At 39.7% G+C, this 26,236-nt stretch overlaps 5 protein-coding genes across 6 annotated transcripts; 1 reads left to right on the top strand and 4 right to left on the bottom strand.

The window, feature by feature from the left end:
• The first annotated feature begins 117 nt into the window (after positions 1 to 117).
• LOC145468822 (uncharacterized) lies at positions 118 to 1,886 on the top strand. The gene has a single exon (XM_081452525.1). The coding sequence runs from the start codon at positions 1,229 to 1,231 to the stop codon at positions 1,754 to 1,756; it is 528 nt and encodes a 175-aa protein (XP_081308651.1). The 5' UTR covers positions 118 to 1,228; the 3' UTR covers positions 1,757 to 1,886.
• A 969-nt stretch (positions 1,887 to 2,855) lies between these two features.
• On the bottom strand, positions 2,856 to 7,370 carry LOC145468230 (uncharacterized). Its single transcript, XM_081451898.1, has 4 exons — positions 7,037 to 7,370; positions 5,305 to 5,565; positions 4,427 to 4,654; positions 2,856 to 4,137 (listed from the first exon to the last, which is right to left on the bottom strand). Exons 2-4 carry the CDS (start codon positions 5,334 to 5,336, stop codon positions 4,041 to 4,043), a joined length of 357 nt encoding a protein of 118 aa, XP_081308024.1. The 5' UTR covers positions 5,337 to 5,565; positions 7,037 to 7,370; the 3' UTR covers positions 2,856 to 4,040.
• A 740-nt stretch (positions 7,371 to 8,110) lies between these two features.
• On the bottom strand, positions 8,111 to 15,362 carry LOC145467834 (melanopsin-like). Of its 2 annotated transcripts, none has more exons than XM_081451443.1 (2): positions 15,340 to 15,362; positions 8,111 to 9,514 (listed from the first exon to the last, which is right to left on the bottom strand). In XM_081451443.1, the coding sequence occupies exon 2, from the start codon at positions 9,476 to 9,478 to the stop codon at positions 8,501 to 8,503; it is 978 nt and encodes a 325-aa protein (XP_081307569.1). In that variant the 5' UTR covers positions 9,479 to 9,514; positions 15,340 to 15,362; the 3' UTR covers positions 8,111 to 8,500. The 2 variants fall into 2 exon arrangements, with proteins under 2 accessions (XP_081307569.1, XP_081307570.1); XM_081451444.1 differs by lacking the exon at positions 15,340 to 15,362 and adding an exon at positions 12,343 to 12,518.
• Positions 15,363 to 19,374: 4,012 nt separating this feature from the next.
• Positions 19,375 to 23,053, bottom strand: LOC145468514 (selenoprotein Pb-like). The gene is made up of 3 exons (XM_081452253.1): positions 22,932 to 23,053; positions 21,093 to 21,320; positions 19,375 to 20,300 (listed from the first exon to the last, which is right to left on the bottom strand). Exons 1-3 carry the CDS (start codon positions 22,964 to 22,966, stop codon positions 20,060 to 20,062), a joined length of 504 nt encoding a protein of 167 aa, XP_081308379.1. The 5' UTR covers positions 22,967 to 23,053; the 3' UTR covers positions 19,375 to 20,059.
• Positions 23,054 to 25,050: 1,997 nt separating this feature from the next.
• Positions 25,051 to 26,109, bottom strand: LOC145468804 (uncharacterized). The gene has a single exon (XM_081452505.1). The coding sequence runs from the start codon at positions 26,105 to 26,107 to the stop codon at positions 25,139 to 25,141; it is 969 nt and encodes a 322-aa protein (XP_081308631.1). The 5' UTR covers positions 26,108 to 26,109; the 3' UTR covers positions 25,051 to 25,138.
• Positions 26,110 to 26,236: the final 127 nt, after the last annotated feature.

The following is a 26,236-nucleotide window of genomic DNA, read 5'->3' as shown; positions in this document are numbered from 1 at the left end:
CCCGGTTCCCCCGCAAAAAATCTCAAAGAATCATAACACAGGGTTCAGTGATAATTCTTATAATCTTGCTTCAAGGAAAGAAAATTTCAGGACGAGTGAAACATGAATTTGTACATAATTAAATCGTAGTTTGGTATTGCAAAGCGTTACCACCAAACTTTTATTTCAGGTCGACGAAACTGTAAATAACCATATTTAAACCTTTCGTCATCGAAAATGTACGTACTCGATGAACAGCCGCAAGCGAGCGATCAGAGCTGGCTGTATTCACAGGCCCAGGAACAAACTAAATCGTGCGCGCGCACTGCTTTGTGTCGCGAAAGTCGTTACACTTCATGTTCAATATGCTTGGGAAAGAATACTCTCGATCGTTTTTTCATGAATTATTTGTGCTTCCTAGCCTTATATTAGATTGCAGCACACTACTAGCAGGGCACTCAGATTAGTTATTGAAACATTTCACTTTGAAGATATTCGTCAGTTGAGAACGCGTTTACCTAAATGTTTCGCCAGACCTGCAAGATACAACGATAAAAAAGGTAACAGGTGAAAACGGGGAGCGTTTTTGTGCAAAGGCTTTCGAAAGCAGCGACTGTCATATACGGCGTTTGATATGGTATAGGAGGTTAGATCCCAAGTTAGAGAATTGATCACGGGCACTTCACTATGGTTCATGTACAACCTGGTCCATTCAAGCCAAGGCCTTCGCGTCCTCGTGAAAAGTAATTTATTTTAATTTAATTGAGTTTAATGTGAACAGACGAGTTGCACGAGCGAGCGAGTTTACACCTTTTGACTAGTAGTGGGAATCTACAATTACAGCGGAAGCAGTAACCAGTAATATTGTAGGAACACAACTAACCTCATATGGACAAGAGTAAAACCATTGACTTAATCGACTGTAATGAAGACAATAGAGAAGCCGCTATGACGTCATTATTACAACCTGTCATTCAACCTCGTTCCCAGGCTCTCTTTCCTCTGCCCCACGTCGTTGGAAGAAAAGCAAGTGAGGCAGAGGAGAGAGCCTGGGAACGAGGTTGACTCTCAACGACGTGAACGAATAAACGAGTTACGTCATAATAATTCTCTTGAATGGCATTTATCTAGATTCTTTAGAACAGTTTGAATGCATTCGTTCATGTTTGTTTCGGTTGCATCTTAGTTTTTTACCGTGAAATCTTTCGAGTGAATGAAAACAAAGTCCGCATAGACATGGACGCTTGCAATGTATAAATCGGACTATAACGAAGAGTTGGACGGTCGTTCTTCCGATGAAGAGATTTTTTATCCGACAAGTAACGAACCCTCTCGAGAAGATATCGATCTGCCACAAAGAATTCGCCAAGGGTCTCAAGAGCCCGAACCAAACCGTGACCACCGCAGCTTGCCACGAGGACCGAAGCGTGACTTACTTATACGGGGTCTCCGTGACAGTCGTGACGAATACAGCCAGCAACTCCTCGACTCTTTGGATCGACAAGAAAAGGAAATCAAAGATCTTGAAACCAAGGTACGATCCTTGAGAAAAGAGGTTCGTGAAGGTTTCTCGAATTTGGAACAAAAACTGTCTTGTTTTGAAGTGAAAGTAGACTTAATCGTAAACTTGCTTTCGTCGTGGTTTCAGCATCCTTCTAGCGATCGCAGATGTCGAGGAATGTGTACCAAACATGTCCGTACTGATAAGTGTTTGTGTCGCGGTTTGAAAGAACCGCACCGATGCTGTGGCCGTATTAGTGGAGTTTGCGACTGTTGACATTCTACGATCAAGGGAGAAATCCTCCCCACCGGTTCAAATACATTTCTTATTAAACCAGTTGGGAGAAATTTATTTAAATGTCGCAAAAAAATTAGTCTAAGTGATCACTTTGTTAAATCTCACAGGCTGTTCTTTTGATTATCCATCGATAGTGTGGAGAAAATCGCTCAACGCTTTTTTTCTGTTGTAAGGATGTTTGTGAGAATGCGCAAACGTGGTCCTGTGTTAATATCTTTGCACACAAAAAGGCAAATCTAAAGACTTAAAATTTCATCAAGGCGGATAATTCACCCATTGCCTTAATTTGTTCATTTTAATTGCTTGTTCATACCATATACAATACACACATCTGCACGAGACCTTACACGTTGTTAATTATATGCATAACAGCCTACCTCCTCGTTCAGTTGGCGTGTATTTTTAAAATTAAACGGCGCATCGCTTGAGTTCGGGCAGGGCGGAAAAAGGTCTACATATGAGCACCCTGGTTCGAGAGTCTAGCCTCTCTGTCCTTAGGGTGATTGAGTTGTTACAGGTATTCTCTTTTCGCATTCTGATTGATAATATAGTGTCGTCGGTCAATGAAAAGCCATTGCACGCATGAGCAGTTTCAAAGTGCGCACGCGCGCAGTTTTCATCGCCATTACTACTACTACTTAGCTTCTTTGTGCCTCGTGGCACGTAAGGCCTCGCCATTACCGAAAAATATTAGCTGTTGATACCCTGCCATTCCTTTTTACGTGTGAGCGTAGTAGAACCATAACTGGATATTCGACTATAACGTGCTTTCTATTTAACAATTAGATTTTTCGCTCTCCATTTCTATGAGGTGATAGTTGATGAGGCCGAATTGTTTTAGTAGAATTCTTTCTAAAATTTACTTCAAATAACGGTTTCCAATTGTTTCTTGACGTACTTTGCGCCTGAAAAAGGTCGCTCGGATTGAATTGTCATTTCAAATTGAAGTTGTGTGTGCGCGCGCATCAGCTTTTTCAATAATTTCAACGTTTTTAAAAGTCAAGACACCGTAAATGTCTTGCGTTTAGACTTCTCAGGAATTTAACTACTATTTGCATCAAAATTTTCCTCCAAATCTTTGGAAAAACGAAAAAAACGTCGCCATTTCCTAGACGCCCTCCAGCCACCGCACACTAATGGCTGATAGCGTTCAATGGCTCAGCCAATCAGATTACTGCATTTGCATTAGTATACTAGTAGAATTCTACTAAAATGAAGTAAGAGTGAGTCAGTTTTATCGATATTCGAAGACTTATCAATCAGGCTCGATGTTTGTGCTAAAACAGTCATATGACTGTTCGCTCTCGGTTTCCGTCGGCTTTGGTCGATAGCTAGCTAATCGGGCTTCAGTGGCCTGCGGCGTAAATTGTCACATCAAAATTGCAGTACAACATTTTATGAGAATCGATTTTATTACCTCTTTCACAACATAACACCGAAGCACAAAGTTTTTTCTCAAATCTCGTTCCTTTCATGTGCGAGTAGACTGGTAAAAAAAATTCAAAAACTTACAAATAATCTTTGCTGCAAGCTTGTCATACAAACCAGCCGGTTAACTCGTAGCGAAATGTTCTGTTTCTCTGCTCTCAGACAGAAATTGATGAACACACATCAAAACAAACAGTTTAAACTTTTTGCCGCTTGTTTATCATTAATCATCATGTTTTCTAAAACTGGAACTAAAAACTTTCTCTCTCCTACATTCTGCGCTTGTATCGTAATGGAAAGGTAATCTGATTCTTTCCCGGTAAACAAAGAAACAAAATAATAATGGTAAAAAGAAACTACTTCATTTTGAAGACTTAAAATAACTATCCTATCCTATCCTTGAATCAAAAATCTAATTTAAGTATTTGTTTCTATTCAAAGCACGGTTTTCAACTGACTGTCTAAGAAAGTGCTTCAACCAATCAGTTACAAGATTCTGTTTTATTTTAACCAATCAGGGGGTGACTAATAGTGGCTTGGCGCGTGCTTTTTCCCGCGCTTGGTGCGGGTTGCAGGTTTTTGCTTCAGAGATCTGATTCCCTCATTACGTTTCTATTAGTGATGAGCCAAAAGTTTTGATTCCACGACAATCAACTGAAAAACGCTTTAGAACAAGTTTGTAAACACTAAAATCAGGTTCTCAATTTACCTTAAGTTATCAAGTACAAGTTATTTCTAATGGGATATAACTAACAGCAGCAATTACGTTCAGTTATTATATTTAATTTAGCTTTCAAATGAAAAACCCTACAAAATTTATTTCTACGGATGTGAACTACTGTGGAGCGGAATTTGTCTCGTCTTGAGGTTGAGGTGTTGGCGCTGGTTTGTTGCATTGCGGGCACTTGTTGTAGGCCTTTGAGATGATTTTCCTGTTGAAAAAAAATACGGATGTTATCCGGATAGAAGCTGCGGACGTCCCACCTTTCCCTCAGAGAATTAAGAAAGTAGTAAGTGTTACGAGCAATGTAGCTCGGCAATTAAAAATTTACTTTCACGCAAGTTCATGGCAGCGCAGAACTCTCCGTTACTTGATATCCGGTAAACTATAGCCTCCAACGAGGACGCCCTTTTGCGCCCGTCACGCAATCCTGGTAGAGGAAGATTGCGTGATGAGCCCAAAGCGCGTCTGCGTGGGAGACTAGTAAACTAAGGACTTACCATTCATTCTCCACTTCCGAAGGATCTAACGGCACCAATGGAAACAACTGCAGCTCCCCCACCCGACTACCGCAGCGGTTATAAACAAATATGCCACTTGTCTGGTGATCGAAGATGGCAGATAACAGACCAGGCTGATGTTCCTCAAAAATGTCATCAGTTTGATTCCATGTGTCCGAGAAAACATTTTGGCCAACAACTGTCATGAACACCATGCCGGTCATGTTGCTAAAACAAAAACAATTCAAATAAGTTGGAATATCAACAATTCACCAATTAAATCAGAGCTAGGAACTGAAAGAAGGAACAAATTACAGGAAAGAAAGAACGAATTAGGACTTAAGACGATCAAAGATGGCGTGGAAATCGATTGATTTCAATGAGAACTAACTTGAAAGATACGAAACACTTGTTCAAGTTTGGCTTGGAATCCTCTGAAATATTGCAAACCACTTGTTGCAGCTTTGATTTTGTTTTTACAGAAAATTCTTTTTATACTGCTAGTACGACTTCAAAAAGCCAATTTTCATTGCAACCATTACAATCATTTCGGCGTGAATCTTTTATACTTTTGTCGCAGCTGTTCCCTTCGAATAAGCAAGGTTTCGTTTCCGAGAAATTGGGCCCCGAATGTGCGACTGGAGGAGACGGGTCAATCAATCAATCAATCAATCAACCAATCAATCAATCAATCAATCAATCAATCAATCAACCAATCAATCAACCAATCAATCAGTCAATCAGTCAGTCAGATACATAGGCCCATAACCGGGGGGTCTTATAAGCGATAGTTTTACGGTATTATTATTGTGCGCATGAGTAGCCTACCTACCTAGTCGCAACTAAAGTTTGTAAGTATAGCAGAAAATTCTATGTACCTGGCATCAGCGTCTTGTCGCATCTGGTCCATTTTCTCGATGGCCTTGACGCGACAATCGGCTTGTCATCAGATGTTCTGATGTCATCCTGAGTTTATCATCCCCAGGACAACCACGGCGCCATCTGCCCGGTCGTTGGGTACTGGACCCAAGTCTGGCAGTTGTCATTGTCACTGTCAGTTATGATGGGAATTTGACAACGTCACAGCAAGGAGTGCGACGACGAGAAATTTCAGTATTCCCGTCGCCATGCTAAACTCTCTGCAATAATTAAAAGCAACATCAACGTCAAGAAAACAACATTACTTCAGATGAAAAATCACTCCCCAACTTGGAGCTTGTAGGAGACACTAGACTGGATTTGCCTAGTTCCTAGCAATAGTAGGCCTCGATATTTCACCTTGGTCAATCGTTTTCGGGTCGCATGGTCTCGAATACGTCACCAAAATCGATTGACTGTGAAGGCCTAGGAGAAAGCCGTACAGGAACTAGGCAAACACTGCGTTACAATTTGCTGGAATGTGTGACATGAAGTTTTGTTGTCACGCTCTTCACTGCGTTGGCAATAAAAAAATTTGGGGGCGTTTTTCACAGCTGACTACGACCGAGAACTCAAAGCAAGCAAAATAACATTTCGTTAGAATTACACATTATATAGAAGACCGCTTCGGTTGACGGTTTTTTTGAGCTGTCAAGTAAATCTGTCAAGTCTTCAGTGCGCGTTGTGCAAGGGCGTATAACGCATGCACTTCGTGTTGGGCACGTGATTTGCGTTGGGTTCAACACGCAATCGTTCAGTCCGGATTTTCACGTAACACTGAACTTTCCACATTTGGTGACAAGAAACCGGTGAACTGCTTCAGGAAAGATTTAACGCACAACTTTCACTGAAGAAAATTTCAGTTGGTGTTAGTGGAATCTGCATTGATCGTCAGATCAAAGCAGAGTCAATGGTCACTTTGTGATGATCATGTGCTCAGTATTTGGAAGAATGCCATAAACTTTGATTGTACAACAAGGACGACGGCAAAAGACTGCAAAATAAATTTGTAAACTACTGGTTTTGCCACAGCTTGGCAGTCTTGAACGCGAACACTCATGTGATTTTTTCCGTTCCCCCGAATCAAAACTACAATGACTTTGTTACCTTATTGAATTAGAAAAATTCTTCTTTTACGACATGTCATGTGCCCATGCAATGAGCGTATCAAATGACGAAGGCTTGCCTCTTGTACCAAAGTAGCGCGAGGAAAAAAGGGTATGATTTATCTGTATTCTACGTAGTTTTCAGGGATATTTTAAGAAAATCTAACAATCTGGATATCTGGTTTTGTGATCTTTCCGTTGGTCCATGGAACGACCAGAGTCAAAGCAGAAAGTTCGGTTTAGGCATGCATGTAGTAGATCGATCGGTTCATGGGGTTTCATCAGAGGGATTTCATAAAACTAGACTACGTTTAGCGTAGTTTCTCTGCCTAGGGATAGTGTCTTAAGTGTCTTTCTCATTACCCAGAGCTACACGAGATCACACTAGTACGAAACGAATGAATAGAAACTAAACAAGAGATAGAGCGATAGGGATCCTCGTATCAGTTGCCTAGAGGAAGTTGTTACTACATTATTCTCTTATGCTAACTCTTTCGATCAATCTATGGTTAAAACAAAATGCGGAAGTCAAAAATGATTTATGTTAAGTGGTTCCCTGTAGATTCTGTGCAATGATTGTACTTACCGCGTCGCCCGTGCTTGCTAACTGTCCTTGGCAAACACTAACAATAATGCTTTGCTCTGTGAGGTTTCTCTTTAGGGTCTCCGATTTCGTTCTAGGGGTCATGTTATTTCTGTATCCAGTTACAATGATAATACCAAGCCGATTGCGCAACGACGTGCCTAAACTACAAAAGGACGCCCGCTGGGAAGCGAGCTTTCCAAAAGTTAGAGGGGAGGGAGAGGAAAAGGGAATGAAAAGGGAAAAGCTTCTCTCCTCCTCCCGTCTCCCCTCCCCTTAGGAAGGCCTGAGACTCAGGCCATCTGCTGAGAGAATGTAGTGTCAAGCTCAAAATAGAAAACCTCTCGTCAATAATTGTTTCGATTGATTAATGTTTCGTTTGAAGTTAGTTAGGGGAACTTGTTGCCTTCATACGTTTGCTGAGGTACCCAGACCATAATTTACTTCCAAGTAGGCCTGTAAACTATCAGTGATCATCACAAATTCGGTTTTCTTAGTCCGTCGAGCGTGGCGCGAAAAAACGCTCGTGGGAAAAAAATGGCCGTGCGCGCGAGGTCCATCTCGCTCTCGCGCGCGCAACTCATAGTCTACATAGGACTTGGGGTTACGAAAAGAACTTCCAGAAGATCACAATTGCTTTACGTACAAGGTATTTTGTTCTAGCTGTGGAATAACTGTAAGATCCTTTCTGGAGGATGTACTTAAAATCAAAAGGATATTATATTTTTGGCTTTCTATAGGTCTTATAGATTTTCTCCAGTCTTGTCCGCGTGACTTACATTAACACTGTTAATTATCATGGAATAATAGAAACATATGTTTTCGTTCTTGTTGTTCATACGCAAACGCATTATTTATTATTCATATAAATCACAGTCCAAAATCTACCAGAACTAAACATAAAAAATTTTACCGTAAACGTTTCATCGACGAAAATCTAAATAAGAAGTCCATAGTGAATCGCCTTTTATTATTCGTCAACTTACATGTTACAGAAGATTTTTCATTAAGATTAGCATAAAGCAAAGCCTGTCATACAGACGGTTCAGGGGCGCATTCAGGCGGGGGAGGGGCGGGGGTGGGGGTTGGATTGGGTGGCTAGCCAACCCCTTTTTGCAGAACCAAAACTCAAAAAGAAAAAAATTGAAAAAGCTTGTGAATATTATGGCAGAAATAAAGGCAAAGACTCTGGTCAGGTAGCTCATTGTAATTTCTAATTCTATTTCTCAGATTGCAACATTTTGGGAACATACCCCATTAATTCTGCAACCCCAAGATACCAGCTACCCCCCTTGAAAAATCTTGGTTGTTCACGGAGGCTTGAGTGCTGGCACTGGGGGCGCGCGAGAAAAGGCAAAGGGTTGGGCTACGTTTAAGCATAATACCCAGACTGCGGCAAAGTCCACAGTTTGACAAGCTTAATAATGCAATCTTATCATCTCAGTAAGCTCGAAACGTCTACATATGTTACAGGTGGTCCACAGCACCCGAGTCTTGGCAACATGACGATCGCAATGTCTGTCCTATGCTATCTCGGAATTTCTTATACAACAGGAAGTAAATAATTGGGTTATAGCACACTGATGTTTTAGCAAACATAGAGGGTATGGTGGCTACAAATGGGGAGATATTTTGCGGCGTAGTTATGATACTGTACAACGAAACCACCGCATACGGCGTCCATGCAAAAACAAAACAAATTGACATAATGAAAGCCATGCGAGCTGTCTTCTTCTCGGCTTGTATGGCTTCTACTGTGGGAGCAGCACGCTTCCCCCATATGACATGCGCATTTTGGGTCAATTTCTTCAAGCTGTGGTAAATCGAAGAGTACGCAGTTACCATGGTAACGATGGGAATGAAAAAGAAGAAGAAAAATAAACATACTACGAAAACCATATCAAGTAGATCGGACGATTGCCAGCGAACTGAGCAGTATACGCCTGCGCCCTCGGGAACGTATGCTGACCAACCAAACAGCGGGCAAAGACTCCAAAGCAAAGCAAAGGTCCAGAGTCCACCGATAACAAGGTTGATTTTTCCTTTAATGGAGATCCAGGCCTGGCAGTAATTAATTGTGATGGCTCGCTCGATTGAGAAGGCAGCATGGTGAAGAATGACACCGAACGATAGAAAACAAGTGATGAAGGCGTACCACGTGCAACTCGCACCTACCATGCGCCGACTTTGTGACGTATTGCTGACAATTCCCAATGGATAAGCCAGCAGCGAGTGTAACCAATCACCGGTGGCTATGCTAAGAATCAGCCTGTTGGAAGACGTACGAAGGCTGCGGTCCCTCACGAATGCGACAATAACGAGTGTGTTCAGACTGATTCCTGTGACAGCGAGAAGAGCGTACACACCAGCGATGACGTAATAAACCGGTTTACTGAAGACCTCCCCAGGTTCCAGTCCTTCGCTCTTGTTTTTGAGGTCCGACATTCCTTTTTATTTTCGGTGGAATATTAACGTCGAGTTCTAAAGGATCAAGAGAGAAAGAGTTAATTTAAAAAATTTGGGCAAGTTTCCGGCTCATTTTAAAAGAGAATCGAAGCAATGAATAGAGTTAGTATTGTGAAAACGGGTTTTGTCGTTCTGAAATCTAAATGGGGAGAGCGGGTATTGAAAGGCTTAACTGGCTGAAAACTTGTGCGCTTGACTCTGGGAAATTAACTTGACTCGAGAATTAGCTCGGAGCAACTCGTTTGTTGCGGGAGAGAGCTTGCCATGGGTTGCAAAGTACCCGGTCGGATCTGCTACAGCTGGAAATAAGGACACTCAGAGAACTTGGACTTCACGCGCTTATTCTTCTTTTTTCAACTTCAACGAAAATCGTGTATGAAAATCGTATTACGAGGATAATAGAGCACTGAATCTAAATACACTTTCAGCAAATTAAACTTTAGATCATACACCTGGATAAATAACAATTTGCATGCGCCGTGCGGGTTAAATAGAATCATCTTAACTATGGTAGAATAGATGTATTTGTCGCTGAACGAACTGAAATGATTCAGCGAAGGAAACTCAATTGACTTAACACAGCTTTCTAGGCAGGCTATTTGTACGAAAGATAACTTCTAAAACACCAAAAGTCCCACATATACTTTTATATTATCAAGATATTATTGCAGTCTGTGGGAACATTGAATTGAAGTTATAATTCCCCTTAACCTTTGCTCATTCACAAGAATTTATGTAAAATTTTGTATCCAGTTAACCTAAACATCAACGAGACACACTTTTTCTGGCAGAAACTATTTTACATCAGCATATTGACGCTGAGACTGGCGAAATTTTTAGTAGACCTTAGTAGAGACATATACAGCTTATGAGCTTGTCATAATTACCTGTGACTAGACAAGTTAAGCATGATCATTCAATAACAGAAACACAAATCTGTGATCTAAGAATGTTTTAACAATATTCACAGTCCGCAGTTTCCAGCCTAAGCTGAAAGAAAAAAAATTATTCAGTCTAGGAACGAAAAATAAACACTCTTACAGAATCGTGTATGCGATTGCCTTGTAAATAACGACAATAACTGTTTCTTCTATGTGTACTTACAAATAAATTTTGGCTCGTCTCGGCTGAGAATCGAAAAGTTCGGTTGCGCTTTGTTGTCCAGCTTATTATGAAATATTGGTACACTCTTTGAGTCTGAATACGAAATTTGAACCAGATGCCACCAAGAATTCAGTCTTACAGTCCCATAAACGGAATAACTGAACTGATAACTCCAACGCAATGTCCGAAAACAGACCAAGCAGCGAAGAAACCTTAACCCTTGTCTTACAAAGGGCAAAAGGGTATGTAAATTTTTCCAGTTTATTTTGCAAATTATAATATTTGGCGGTGACCTGTGAGTTGTCTATTAAAGGTGATAATAATCGAACAGGACTCAAAGCATATTAGCCTTTGTGCTCTTTATCAAATGAACACAAAACGTTTAATAAGTAGTGAAGCCGTTGGGGCTTTTCTGGTTCCATTAACATGATATTTTTTTTCATCGAAAGTAATTTTCAGTTTTTCCAACGTCAGTACATGTCATTCGTCTCTCACCTTTAAAATGTCAGCGTGGTCGTCACGTGCACTGGCCCCTTACCTCCTCTCACCCAGTCCCCTCTCTCACAGAAGGATCACATGTTGATCACTAGCGCTCATTGAAGAACCTACATTTATGTAACTACTGTCTCAGCTAAGTTGATGTAGTCAAAGTTCTAACAAGTTGAACCATTGGGAAATAATCCCTCGCAAATATTGTATGAAGCTTCAGGGTATTTTGAGATTGGCACTTTTATCAGTGAACAATACAAACTACTTCGATTTTCCTTCAGTTTCTTTCGGCAGAGTTTTGAATGTAATCAAAACAGGCAGACCTTGATGTTTAGTTTGCACTTTGGACTTTATACTGAAAAGGTTGAACCCTGACAAATCAAACACGGGAAGTGACCCTCGAGCGTGTACAAATGAGCTGAAGTAGTTTTGGCTCTCTAATGCTTATAGACTGTGCAGCGAATAATTACATCCGTTAGCGGGGACCTGGGACATCAATGTTGACCTTTTGTCAAGCTAAACATTTTTCTACTAATTAGAAAATCACGTTTTTCTCTTTTGTTTTTGAAACAAGGCACGTTTTTGCTGTTCAAACCTTGCAACAGTTTTTGTCGAAGGGTTTTCTCAGTCGTCCTTTTAATCATACATCTTGTTTTGGTGACATAAATTAATTTTCTACTCAAACACTTGCTCTGAATTATTTAATACACCAAGATGACCTAATCCTCGTAAATCTCTTTCAGTGAAAAACGTTTTGTCTGTGACTTATCTGATAAAACAGCATTTACTGCTAATCCCTTTGACTGACACTAAAGAACACACATGAACAGGGAAATAACAAACCTTTTTGCGCGATACTGAAAAATAAAACGACTTCGCCATATGAAACCTGATCTTGTCGCTTATTCCGTTGTTCTATGGTGAGCTGCCTTATATCAGGCACTGTTCTGAGATATTTTAGTACTTTAGTTCTCCCTTTCAAACAGGCACAAACTCTTGTTTCCTTCGTCATTTAGACTGAACGGTCTTGTCAAATTAAGCAAACTGCAAGCGCTAGTAAGAATAGATTGTCACCGCCCTTGAAAACTTATGGTGAAGAAGCGTTAAAAAGGGATTGTTAGTAGCAGGAGCTTGGTGGAAAATTTGCTGATGCAGAGCTGGAGGGATCTTTAAGCAACATTAAAAAAAACATTTTCTGTTTGTGGATGGTCATCAGTCAGTACAGACTTGAAAGAGAAGAAAAATCTTACCAAGGCACTTCGTCAGAGGTAAAGCAATGCCAAAGCCAAAGGTTATCGCATGAGATTCAAACAATGTTGATATCTTCTCAGACCCGCAGTGCAGCGATAGCAAAAGCACCAGCTCTCAGCGTAAGGCAACGAAAGCTTCGAAAACAGTCAAGCGGCGCATGTCAGCCAAGGTAATAAAAATTTTATTATATTTGCATTGAATTTGCCGAGACAGGAAAAACAGGAGATAACGAGTTAAAAGGGGCTATAGTTCACAGTACTTAAGCTAAATCTACTTATTTTGTCAACTATGAATTCTAAATTTCAAATTAGCTGCACAACAGTCTCTCATTGCGAATGTCTCGGGCACATATCATTTCAGACGCATTATAAATAATAAATGTTATACAAATTATAATCCTTTGTAATCTTCTCCAGTTTTGCTCATTCGTGACTTTTTTTTTTCTGCGTTTCTTTTGAGTTCTTCAACAATTTTGAACCATTGTTGTGATATTTTCAGTTAATCAGTCTATGACTAGTTTGTAAGAGCTGAAATTGCCAAAAATTGGTTCACCTAGCCCTCGTTCAAGTCATGTGTAGGCCGCGAAAATGGTGTGGTGAAGCATTGTGTCAGCAGTTACTGTAGTACAAAACAACGCATGAGAAGATTGCTGTTGACTCCGGAGTTTTTCTGAACTAATTCTGACTTACACCCAAATTAAAAGAGAGGTATTCCCTTTTAAAGGAGATCAGTCAAGTAATTTTGGGTTATTTTGACCGCGTACAAAATCGCCTTTAAATTGAAGGAAACCTGAAAATAATAGTTAACTAAGATAGAAAACGTCCATGAAATAATTATAAACCACTGAAAGAAACAAGGATAATGAAGATTAACACGAATTACAAATCCAGAGGACGGTACTGCAGGACGCATGTCTCTGTATGAGACCTTTTAAAGAAGTTGCTTTTATGTCTTCCTATCAGTTCGATTTAGGAATGGTTGGTGATTTCGTTTCGACTGCATCGATGAGTAATCAATGGCATTAGAAACTACCCATTGCGGTCAATAACTAATCTATGACTGCAAATTTTGTGGCCCATCTATTAATTATCGATTACCCTTTGGTCATCGACAGTAATCAATGACTAATCAACTGATTTTCCATCGATTGTTGACTGATTTGACAACACTGACATAAAATGCGACTTGGGCTTCGTCCACCCTACGCCGGAGAAATTTGAAAACACAGCTTTATTTCTACGGTTAGGCCTACCGTCCATACTAATCCGTCACAAAAACGGAACTTTTCGAAAACGTTCTTCAAACTTGAGGAATTTGAAAACGTCGGTTTTTCGTTTTCGTGTGGTCGGAAAAAATTTTGAAAACGGAGCTTTTCGAAAGCGCTCTTCAAACCGGAGGAATTTCAAAAAACGCCGGCTTTTCGTTTTCGTGTGGTTGGAAAACATTTTGAAAACGGAGCTTTTTGAAAACGATGACGTCACGATAATCACGTGATTTCCCTGACCGAGTTTTCCTCAAACACAAATCCAAAATGACCAGTCATTGTTGGCTTTGGAGGATCGCGGAAGCTCCATTGGTTCGTAGACCGGCAACATTCTGCCCTTCTTCTCTGTACTACTTCATTCAAATAGTTATTAGAGTTTTACCCAAAAAATAATATCCAAACACTGTTTGAATAGCACTTCCTTAAAAAATCAGCTCAAGTGTGAAGATGGTAGTTAGAACTTGATAGTTTGTCTCTCTTTTGCTATTCAATCCAATGGTAGTCGATTTATCCGTTTTGCAAAACACTCACTAAGACAAACACCTTTTACTCAAGTCTCGGAGCGCGAGTTTTGTCATATAAAATGTCATTTAAATTACCGTTTCAGTTCAACAAAGCTTCTGTAAAGCAAAGATTACGAAATAAGTCAAGGTGTTCTAAGATCTTCTAAGACCTACAGCAATCGGAGAAACAAAATACACAGCGGTTGCATTACTTAGAGCTGTATACAATTTCCTTGGTATTAACATATATCCACTCAGCAAAGTAGACTGATCACCAACCATGTCTTGTTTATTCTGCTTATTACAGAGAATAATTACATCCCACATCCATTGGCAGGTAACTGGGTCATCACCATATATTAACCTTTCGAGACTAAATAAACACTTCTATTAATTATAATCACGTTTTTCGCTTTTATTTTTGAAGGAGACACGTTTTTAGACACGTTTTTTAGCTTTCTCCTTGCAGTCTTCATCGAAGTTTCGGCTTGCTTTAATTCCTTTTATGGATGAAAATCGTGCTTCTTCGATATAGAGCTATAATTTTGTTTAATGAACTTCAGTGTTCTGGATATTTAATACTCTCTGATTACTGGGTTAGCGAAAAACTAACAGAATTTCTGAATAAAGCCCAGTAAAATGGCTACATTACGTTTAGCAACAGTTAGCAACAAATAGCTTTAAATTCGGCATTTGTTTTAAAGCGAAACGCAAATCAGTGAAACGTGATCTGAGGTTTAAAAATAATCGAAAAAAAGAATAATAATAAAAACACGGTGGTTGTATTGCAAGGAACTGAATTCAATGATTTCAAGCTACTAAGAACTCCAGTGAAAAATATTTGTTACCAATCATTTCTTGCTTAGTAGCGATGTAACAAGTATCATGTAAAAAAAATCGCGCCAGATTATATTACGGCAAACTACAGCGACTGTGAAAGGTAAACTGCTTGACCTGTTATCACATTGACCTGAAAAGAACCTCTGTGAAAAGATTCACCGGAATCAAATATTGCGTGGGAGAGAATTTTTCTTTCTAATTTATCATAATTTTCAGTGCTGAATAAGCGGGAACAACTCTGGAGTCTCACCGCGTACGTGGTATGCCAAAATTTTCTTCGTTTGGCCAACAGAAATTAGAAAATGCTAGAGATGGTAACTGAGGTGTACTATTTTCCTGTTTTACCGTGCATTAAAGCTGTTATGAGATGGAATAGAATGGTAGCTTACCTTCAATTGATTCTCATTCGCGCTAAGGGAGGTTACTTGAAGACGTGCGGAAAATTTGTAACACCCGAGTAAATTTGAACTATTGCCACATTTGACACTATATATCGATTCAAACCTGTAAGCGATGCTCCGAATCAAAAATTAAAACTGAATTCTATCTGAGATGCGAAACCACAGACACAATATTAAACACATTGTAGCGTTGCAGCTGCGTTAGACGGATGTGAATTATATTGTCTTTTCCATGGGAGATTTCTTTCTCAATTTTAATAGACCTTCGATAATTAAATTGATTTTGATGTACAAATAGTCTCCTGCCATACCATTCGTTGAAACAATGATAATATAAACCAATAAAGTGACTGTTCCTGCGTTCTATAAAGCATTGACAGGGTTTCTTCGGTTTTAAAGTAGCTTCCACATTTAGTTTCCAAACATTGGTGTAATTCGTGTAATTTGTATAGAACTGAAAAATTAAATATAAAGCTATTTTGCGTTTTGTTTTATAGACAGTTTGTAGGGTGCTATTTCTTTTGTAATCGCATGCTATTTCTCTGAAAGTTTTCATTATTGTGGTTTTTTCTTTGTCGCAACCAGTTTCTTCAACATAACAAAACAGCATTACACCAAAGAGATTTAGTTTTGCATGGCTGTGAAAACAGCGTCGGATCGGAGAGATCACGCAAAAAAATGTTTCACAATTTAGATCCAGTTAGTACATCCCCTTGCTGTTAAAATTTAGCTTATTGCTTTAAAGCAAACTGTTTAAAAGGGAAATTACTTTCAACTTGTCTCACCATACCCACATGACAACCTTGAAAGACGTGCGAATTATTTTGTCAAGTCTGTTTTTGCTATGCAGTCTGCCGCATTAGGACTTCGTCAGCAATCTCCGGTTGCGGTTTGTCCTCAAGAATACTCAGGGTCTTGTAATAATCTTACTCTTGTCTTTCATATAATAAGTTTATTTAATTCATTGCAATTGTTCAAGTAAAAGTGAAAAACAGCGAGGACATTTCTCGATTGTTTATTGAATTATTTATTTGATCAGTTTATTAATTAATTATCAGAACCACAAACCGCAAGGGAGCAAAACTGTATGTCAAACCAAAGGCAGTAGTCACGGAAAATGGGAAATCCTCAATTTAATTTCAATTGCTTTGTAGTTAGAATATGACGAACCAGGTGTGACATTTCAGAGACAGCATTTTGAAGATTTTTACATTATTGGAACTTCTCTTTTATCATAGCTTGAGTTTTCTAGAATTAAGTTTTTAAAAAATTTCCAAACAAATACTGGCTTTGACGTGTCTTCGAAGCGAACAAAATCGGATGGCGTGGCCGCCAAAATCGTGACAAATAATACTAAAAGAATTCAAGTCTTTATGAAAGCAAAGTTTCTATCTTTGTTAGAAAGGGGTTTATTCAAGATTCTATCTTTAGTATATCTTTCAAATTACGGTTTTTCACACGAAAACATGCAAGAAAAACACTGTCAAATCATGCATTGTGGAATTGAAAAAGGAAAACAAAATTGATTGTTTTAGTGAGATTGGAACATGTGGAAAGTTGTACCAGTTGTGGTCCAAACTTAGATTTCGACCAAGTGTTTACAAATTTATACACTATTATAAACTTCTGACACTGTACATTTTTATAAGAATGCCCATTTTGAGGCCTTTGGCTGAACGTTCTGAGTTTCTAGATGATCCCAAAAGGTTCTTATCTTCTCATTAACAGCAAGATTTTATTGAAGTAAACTCACTCCGATACGAACTCAGATTGTACAAATATCAGTACATCAAAGTCACTAATAGGGTTATCGCAAGGTTTTTTAAGCTGAATTTACACAAAAGTGGCGAAGGACAACTGAAAATCCCTTTGAGAAATGGAATATTCTGTATACTCACCTTCGCAAATCACGGCAGTTCTGTAAATTACAAAGATTTCTGAACGACTGCAGACTGTACTGAATCCACAACGAATATTAACTTATCCTGCCAGCTGGCTCTGTATTTGTCCCTTTGGTGGAATGGCGGCATGCAAGAAAGAACTATTTAAAGGCTCATGTTGAGAAAATATTCGCTTTGTAAATATTTTATGTATTTTCGTTAACGATGACTGGATTTCCCTCAAATCCTTTGCCCCTTTCTCCGAGCCGATGATGGATATCATGGGCTGAAACCGCAGCGACAACCAAAAGTCTTTGCATTACCTTACACCTGACATTTCGTTTTACACCCCGCTGTCCAAAATATGCGGCAGAATTGTCGTAAGAATCTGCGGTAGGGATACCTGTAACAAATAATCGGTTTAAAATCTTTCGAGGAAAGTATGTGTTCTCCTATTTGAGATGTCAGTACTAATTTATTTGAATCAGATTACGGAATGATTAGCAATCAGTTCATTAAATTTCACTCAATCAAACTCAAACACGCCGCCACGTAGCCAAATAAACAGTACATTTGTGGTCGCCAACTTTCGGGAAACAGGGCGGGGTACTATACATTGTTTAAATTTGTCATACAGTTCATGCTCCTTAGGAGCTCAAGATCCGTAAAAACTGGCTATCACCCACGCAACATCATTATCATAAGGAAAATACACACAGGCAGCAAGCTGCTGTTAAATGACGTCTTTTGCTTGAGAATTTTTCTGACAAAAGGCGCTAGTTATCAGTTGTCTCCCTTATGCTACCTACTTATGCTTAAGCTTTACGGGTTCCCGTAAAAACTAGTCCTAATTAAAGGTTCAATATAATTTGTGTGAGTTGAACCGCAGAAGAAAAAAAAACACAAATCAGTGCGGTAAATTGATCGATCTTCTACAATTGTAGAAGACCTTTACCTTTACCTTTGTATCCTTTGGGTACCTGCTCTTCGATCCTAGACTGAACAGAGTTAAATTTGGAAAAGCTCGGAAGACTTAAGAACGCTAAGTGCTTTTGCTAATTACAGACAGGTTTAGTTTGGTCTAGTTCCTGAATACCTGTTTGATCTCGGAGCTTAATACTATCGGTCTGGCACACAGTGTGTTATCATGTCATTTCTTCTCAGACTCATTAATAATTCAAAAATACTCCGCTTCAACTCTCTTCTCGGTGTTTGGAGATGTGGTCAAACACGATATTTCGTGTTTGATATACCTTTTAAACACATGTTCGTTTGCAAGTAGACACCTCGAAAACCAGCTTATAGCCGTTCTCTTTCTGTTCACGTAGAGATGACTGAGAATTAAAGGAATCTCTGTCCTGGAGTGTTGCCAAAATACCGATAGAGGGACTAAGGGAAATCTGGCTAAAAATCCTGCGATATCAGGTGGTTGATACTTTATCATAGCATATCAAGAAGTGGAGAAGGTTTCTGACTACCGCGTGGCACGAAATTTTTGCGGAAGTTTAATCTTTGCGGATCGGCGATATTTTTTTATTTTGCCGGGCTTTAATTTTTGCGATTTTCAGAAAGTCGCGTTTAATTAGAATTTCAACATTTTCGTGTGTTTTTTTTTTTCGTTTTACTAAACTACATGCAATCGTCAAGTCAAACAACATGTAGAGAGATAAAACATTGACGATAGTCGATGTTACTCTGTTACACTCAATTACATGATCCCGTCAAAGTGTTGCTGATTGCTCCGACGGCAGATCAGTAATAGCTGCGGTACCACTTGATGCATTATTTCTCGAGTTATCGCCCACTGGCACTTTCTTTTCCACACCGATATTTTGCCAACAAGATTCTACATGTGATGTTTCTGTGTATAATTTCGCCCATGAAGTAAATTTCCTGAGGAGAAAATTGTTGTGGGAACTTTTGTAAACGGGAATTTTTTTGCTGATTATGTAAAAAAACTGCAAAAATCGCGAAGCATAACTATGCCACATGGTAGTTAACCATCTGGTAACTCAATCCTGTAGCAGGGCACATACACCGGTGTTTTTACACTCTTTTATAATTTTAAAAGATTAGTGAAACAGGAAAAACAGCTGGCAAACTTTATAGTTTCAAACTTTAATATTTGATTACAACTGCTGTGGGTAAAAACCACTACAAATCGTATTTTACGTAGGATTCCGAAGCACTGATCTTGAAGAAACTCAAGGAAAAAAATAATCTTAATTTTACACAGCGTGAACTCCAAGCATCAAAAGTTACAATTCAAGTTTAATGTAACTTCGTCATAACGGACTCAGAGGCTATCCAAAAACAAAAAACAGATCATTTCTTGATACTTTTTTTTTTCTAGACTTTCTATCACTTTGTCGATTTTCATCGAAACAAACAACTTGCACTTTATTTGTTTGTTTGTCATATAAACAAAGTTTCCAGATTGAAAAGATTTGGCGCTAATCCTAACCAAAAAATACAAATTACATATGAAATACTGTAGTGGAGTTCTTTTTTTTTTCAACTCTGGGGCTAGAATTACCCCCGTATAGTATTAATTGTTCGATTGAGGGGACGGAAAAGATTTTTTGCTCGAATAATCGGGAGGTTCGAAAAATCGAGGGTTAGAGAAATACGGATTACAGTGTGCTCAGTAACAAGTCAAAAACAGTTGAAAAAAAACCTTATAACGTTACTCGGGTTTTCATTAATCCTTGTCTTCTTCTGTAATCTCCCTCTTAAAACCGGCCAAAAATGACCGAGAATCTCGGCACACTTACAAGATGTCAAAAACTAATTAATGAGAACTGACTGAAATAAAATATCAGTCTATTTTATTTCGTTTCCTCTTCGCTTGCCACAGTGCTTTGGTTGTTTAAGATCTTGAATGACGAATTCGTTCTAGTTTCAAGTCGAGCCGGCTGCGTAGTAACACTTACTGTGGTATTGATTGAAAATTCTTGTGACGTAACAGGCATGGCTGTGGTGGACTGGGTTGGAGCCGCGGTTGTTGGGGTTGGGCAATGTCGGTGGCATTCTGAAATCTTGTTGTTATAAACTTTCTTTAAGGAATCCCTGAGAACATAACCAGTAGTACTTCACTTTAGAATCAGGCCCTGTCGTTTATATGGTATACCCGTATCATATCTTGTCACGCCATATCCTTTTGTGTCATGAAATTTCATGTCACCATTTAAGGTGACAGTGTCACGGGTGACTGTCACAAGTTCTCTTTCCTACACTAAATTTCCATGTCATATTTCCAAGCGTCACCAAATATAGCTAAATATACAAGAAAAAGTGTCTTGGGGAAGAAGATCAGGATTACAATTCAGTAAATTTGATTTTGAGACAGGATACCGGGGGGGTGTGACTCCCATGTAAAAAGGACCGGGGAGCTCGTCAAAAATTTTTAAAAAAACTTTTAAGAGGTACCAAGATCCTGTTTTGTGGGCGTGGCTTAAAATTCTTTTTCACCTCTAAGAGGTACCGGTGTAAATGAGACAAAATTCAAAATCATTTGATTGTCACATTCCTCCTGTCGTATTTTTTCGGCTTAATAACCTGAAAGGTACCGCGAAAGCTCCCGATGTGAATCTTTTAAGGCTGAACACCCTTCGAGTTACAAAAATGCTTTTTTAACCCCTAGAAAGTACGGCGAACACCCCCGTCCTTTTTGCGTGGGAGTCCCTCCCTAGGGACAGGATGTCGAACAACGAAATTGCCATTCTGGTAAAACTTTGACTCTTTTGGTCATCATGTTTCTTTTTTAGATTATACTCCCCTGCTTTTGGTGTTAATAGACATTGGGAAGATTGTTGGATTGTGGAGTTCCATTAAAGCAAAATACAAGGCTTGTAAATTTACCAGACATATGGATATCTCATATAGCTGTAGGGCATTCTTAAATGATCAACCAACAGTCCACAGCGATCGTAAATCAACATATCGTCTTTCTTTCCGTCAAGCATTGCCACGATGTCTTGGTTGGCGGGCTCTTGGTAGACTGGGAACGACACTCTCTTTTTCAACTCGGAGATGGAGGTAGCGGATTTTTTCATGTTCAGAATCATGAAGGTAATATCAGTGATATTCCTGTAAGGGAGAAACGCTGCCATGTTACAAATGAGACTGGCTGACTAATGGGCTAATGGTCTGAAGAAGTTGTTTTCGTAGTTTTACCGCTAAAAAACCTCAAGAAAATTCGGTCTTTAACGTCGAATGAATGAATGAATGAATGCTTTATTTAACGTGGATATACGCTTAGCTTGAGAGCTAGTTAACTGAATAACTAGGCTATAATTCGATAGTAGCACTACTACTACCACAGCAGCTGTTCAAAAGCGTCTCGATGAGGTTCAAAGATGATTTCCCGTCCATGCTGCGCAGTCTCAGCACCAAAATGTTTGTGTCGGAGTCTCAGTCGATGGAATGCGAATCGATGTTTTCCTTACGAATCGTTTATCTTATCTTTGAGGCATTTTAAATTCTTTTTCCAACAATTTCTTTGATTTTTACAGCCACGAAGTTGTTTCGTCAAGAAGTATGAGAAACAACGAAGCATAAATTCATGAATTCACTTCCTGTAAGTAGTTGCAAAATGTTACATTTTGTGACTAAATTGATACCTGAAAGTCCATTGATCAGAATCAGTTTAACCGTCAGCTGAGACACAAAGCGTTTTCAAAGTGAAAGCGATGTGATCTGAGATGTTCAAAATTTAGTGACAGCTGAGAAAATAGCCGAGATTTTAACTACGATAGAAGAGAAATCGCCGAAAAGTTATCTGATAAATGATATTCTAACACCCCCGTAGCCGCGCTAAAAACCGGTGATATTGCGACTGAGTAGTGTATTGTACTCAACAGATAGAATGAGTGTTCTGGCCCGGGTCACCGAGTTCCGTTCTTTGGACCTTTACTCTGATATTGTCTCTCTGCAGATGCACACAGGTGATTGTTGTACGGTACCTTAACAAAAACTTTGGCTAACCTGCCATTGACTGCTTACGTGTTTCGCACTGGATAAAACGCACTTTTCGTGGTCAAAACCAGTATTACCTTTCGGTCCGAATTAGTTTTTCATTTCCGCTGTGCCCTCCCGAGGGGTTTTAACTTGAATTCGGAAAGGTTAACATTCCAGTTTCAAGGAAAAAACGTTTGGCATGGCATTACGTTTGGTCAAAAAGTTGAACAACGATTGATCAGCTAATGAGAATAAGCAAAAACCACTACAGCAGGTTCGAGTTCCAGTCACTTGACTTCCTGAGTCGCGTTACCTTTTCAGCAAGAGTAGTCAAGCAGTCATACCGAGGAGACGGGGTAGAGCAACTAACAAAGAGAGAAAACTGAACAATGCTTGTCTTGCGCTCTATTGAGGATCTCTCACCTTGTCCACTAGACCAAAGAAAAGGCCGAGGAGATAATGTTGAGTAAACAAACGCAAATAGTCTATGCATAGACGCTTATTTCTTTTGCTAATAGTTATTTTTCTTCGAGCGCGCGAAAGCGGCCGCGAAGCGTGCGGAAATGGGAAAAGAAGTCCACAGACCCTCTATTTTTGTCTTTCCCCAGCCCCAGCCCCAGCCCCAGCCCCTTGCGTTTTGGCTCATTCATATCCCACGCGCTGGGTTAATTAATATTTTGCTAAGCATGCGATCTCGACGAACTCAAGACAAAATAGAAGGACTGCGGAGAGACTGCTCACCTCGTCACAACTATTTCTTTATACATGAGGTTCATCCGCCCAGCCTGCCACTGACAAAATCGTCAGCTGGCGAGCATCACTCCAAGAATTACCACGTGACCCTTCGATCGCGCTTCAGCCAATGGGTTCAGCTGACCGATCGTCCACGAAGGTGGCCGCTGGCATATCCTTTTTGATCCCTCTGTAAGTACCAAGAACGAAAGCGAGGCAAGCAGGAGCTGGGTCGCAACTGCTCGCATGGTCCGGCTGAAATAGGAAAACGTATAACTACGAATATACCAATGTGGTTGTCATACTCTGTCTCAAACCTAAACGGGAACCCTCTTTTTGAAAACAACAGTCTTATGCAGGGGAACACAGACATTTCGCCCCTTCCCGTGTCCCCTGTTACCGTTCTCACCAAGCATACGTGGTCTCCTCGCGAGGCGCGCGGGTTTTAATTTCCACCAAAGTGCGTTCCTTTTCCCACTCGTTTCTCAATAAAACATTTTCAAGAGAAAGGAGGGATTGTTTTGCAGTGTGATAAAAACGTGTATAAAGAACCAAGAGGCCATGACCTTAAATAGCTAACATTTTGCTCTCACACACGATAGCGGACATTAGCAATCTTTCTGCGCAGAAAAAGCACTGATGTGAAACATTTACCTCCCATTGATGGTTTTTAACCAATTTCTGCTCACATACTTACGTAATTCGATTTTGGTTTTAAAGGTAACCACCACTGGTTGGAAACGTTACGTAATGGACAGAGATTTTGTCCGTAACAATTACTGTATACTGTGCTTCTCTGTTCGTGTTGAAAACTGCTTAAAGGTCATTAAACAGCAGAGTTTTCGCAATTCGTTTGTTGAATGACTTTACAGACTTACTCCAAACGGACTTGTCCTGGATCCAAGAACAAGGGACCGAACTTTCAACGTCTATGCGCTGTTTGCTGTGTACTCTTGGCTCAACACACGGGTAAATTCATTCGTACAGAACAGGACACGCTTTTTGATGATAAACGATATGAAGGTCACATATGGTAGTGTCTGTGATACATCATACGTGGGGTCAGCGTGTTGCGTGACATCCTGTGTAACGAATGCCAACGAGACCATAAACTGTGATTGGGCGTTTTTTCTCTGGGGAGAGAGGGAGAGGGAGGGTATGACCATAGGCAAACAGCTCTACATCTCTTCTCATCTGATCACCAAACAAATTTTCCAACTCTTGTCAAACAATTTGTGGAAACATGTATCCTTTCAGAGAAGCCAGCCAACTCCAGGTCATTGTCCCTCCTTTTGCTTACAGAGATGTTAAGTGTCTCGTGTGTTTCTACAAATCTCCTTTGTCTAGTAACCCTTTGACTTCTGGTCTCTAGCTTGAGACGTTTTATATGTAAACAGCTAAATTCTCATTCACTGACTGCTACATGTCCTTGAAAAGAGGTTCTGAGAGTTTGGAGGTACATCAAAACAATATCTCCTAGCTTAGAGGAAAGCCTCAATAATGAGCAAAGGCTTATAAGAGAACAAGAAAGGATGGCTAGTTTAAAAAGAAAGAGTACAGAAGAAGGGCAATAGAATGGGTAGTATTTACAGAAAGAAACAAGGCCCAAAAAACAAACACAATTGGTCGACTTAATGCTTAATTTTAATTCCTTTTATGAACTGTTTAATATATCGTCTTACATCAGGAAGACACACTTATTTCTGAAAAAATTATTATATTATATAACCATAACTGTATGTTTGACAACTAATGTATCAAAAACATATTTCAACATGGTACAGCTTTAACAAACTTCTCCATACCATTGAAATCTGTACTGTCATTTTCCTGTATTACAGCTGAAAAATCGGGTGGTTAATTATATTTTTACCAACAATTAACCGTCTATATCATTGATATAATAGAAACATGCAAATTATAATCTTTCTCTACCTATGATTTAACATGAATGATTCGATAAATAATTTTTATAACTATCTTTATATCCATTGCAACAGTCGCACTCGTATGTAACACAATGACACTGAATTTCATGCAACTTGGTGTCACGCAATCAACCGTGACAATAAAAATCAACATCAACTTGAACAGCCTAACACATATTGCCAGTACATTGTTCCAGTAATGAAATACGGAAAATTCAGAGAAGGACAGTCAGCGTTTGTATTAAACGAATATTTATGCATCGTGTAACTGTTGTGATTGCGTGACGCCTACACTGTGTGGTTCAAGGCAAGTTTGTGCTGTCCAAGAGCAGTGTGACTTTCAAAAAACCTTCCACACCGCACACAGGCCCAGTGCAATAGCTCCTCGCTGTGTTGGTTCAAGCTCACTTTGGTCTTGAAGCTCTTGAAGCAGACACCACAAGTGTACAGCACGTCGATGAAGCGCGAAGGATCTCTCAGACGCCCTGTACGAACACAGTAGATACGCTGTAAAAACGCTTGCCTCTTTTGATACCAGACAGTATAGCTGAAATGGAAGCCGTATTCAGATCCAGAATATTCTGACAACTCCGAATTTCTACGGCCACGTCGCCGTTCCACCATGCAGCGGAGAACAGCGAAGTTTTCTTCTCTTCTTTGCAGACGATCTTCATGGTGTCTGGAGTAGGGATGGAAACGCTTCCTACACAGTTTTTTGTGTTTCATTTTGTGGCCACTGTAGTGCTGTATACTTCTTTCATAGTGGTGTGAATTTTCCGCTCGGTTCCATCTTCTGGGCGTTTCTTGTCGAGCAAAGCGAGACCTCGGTTCATCTTCTTCGTAGTAAATATTCACCTCCTTGGAAGGACTACAGCGTGTTGTTATTTGCAGGTTGTCGCCTTTCCAAGTGATCGAGCGCTTGTTTTCTGCAAGAGTTGCAGAGCCATACAACAAAGACGGATACTCAAAGACATTTTCCACGTATTCAACCCTCTTCGTCTTGACAAAACGACATTTTCCAACCTTTTCCAGCTCTTTTAAGACCCAGAGTCGTCGGTTGTTCAAAGTGTACCATTCCCACTTCTCTGGGTAAAACACGACTTCTATGAGCGGGATATCCTCCAACAAAATTTCTCCATTCTTTATCTGAGTGAAGGTCTCCTCAAGGGGAATGCCATTATCAAACTTCGATGCGAGAATGTTCTCAGTAAAGCGTATTTCTGAAGGCTTCAAAAGCACAAGGTACGTGAAATTCATTTCGAATATTGCTTCTGCCAGACGGACTGAGATGATTGAGGTGATAAACAAATCGCGCCACGTGCGAAGATTTGCCGCGAAATATTCCCAGGGGAGTCTGGTAGCCTGTAAACAAACAAAGGTCTCCGT

Source organism: Orbicella franksi, chromosome 14 (assembly GCF_964199315.1).
Source record: "Orbicella franksi chromosome 14, jaOrbFran1.1, whole genome shotgun sequence".
NCBI classification, from domain to species: Eukaryota; Metazoa; Cnidaria; class Anthozoa; order Scleractinia; family Merulinidae; genus Orbicella; species Orbicella franksi.
Note: the sequence above shows the minus strand (reverse complement) of the source record. Positions and strands in the feature narration are given on the sequence as shown.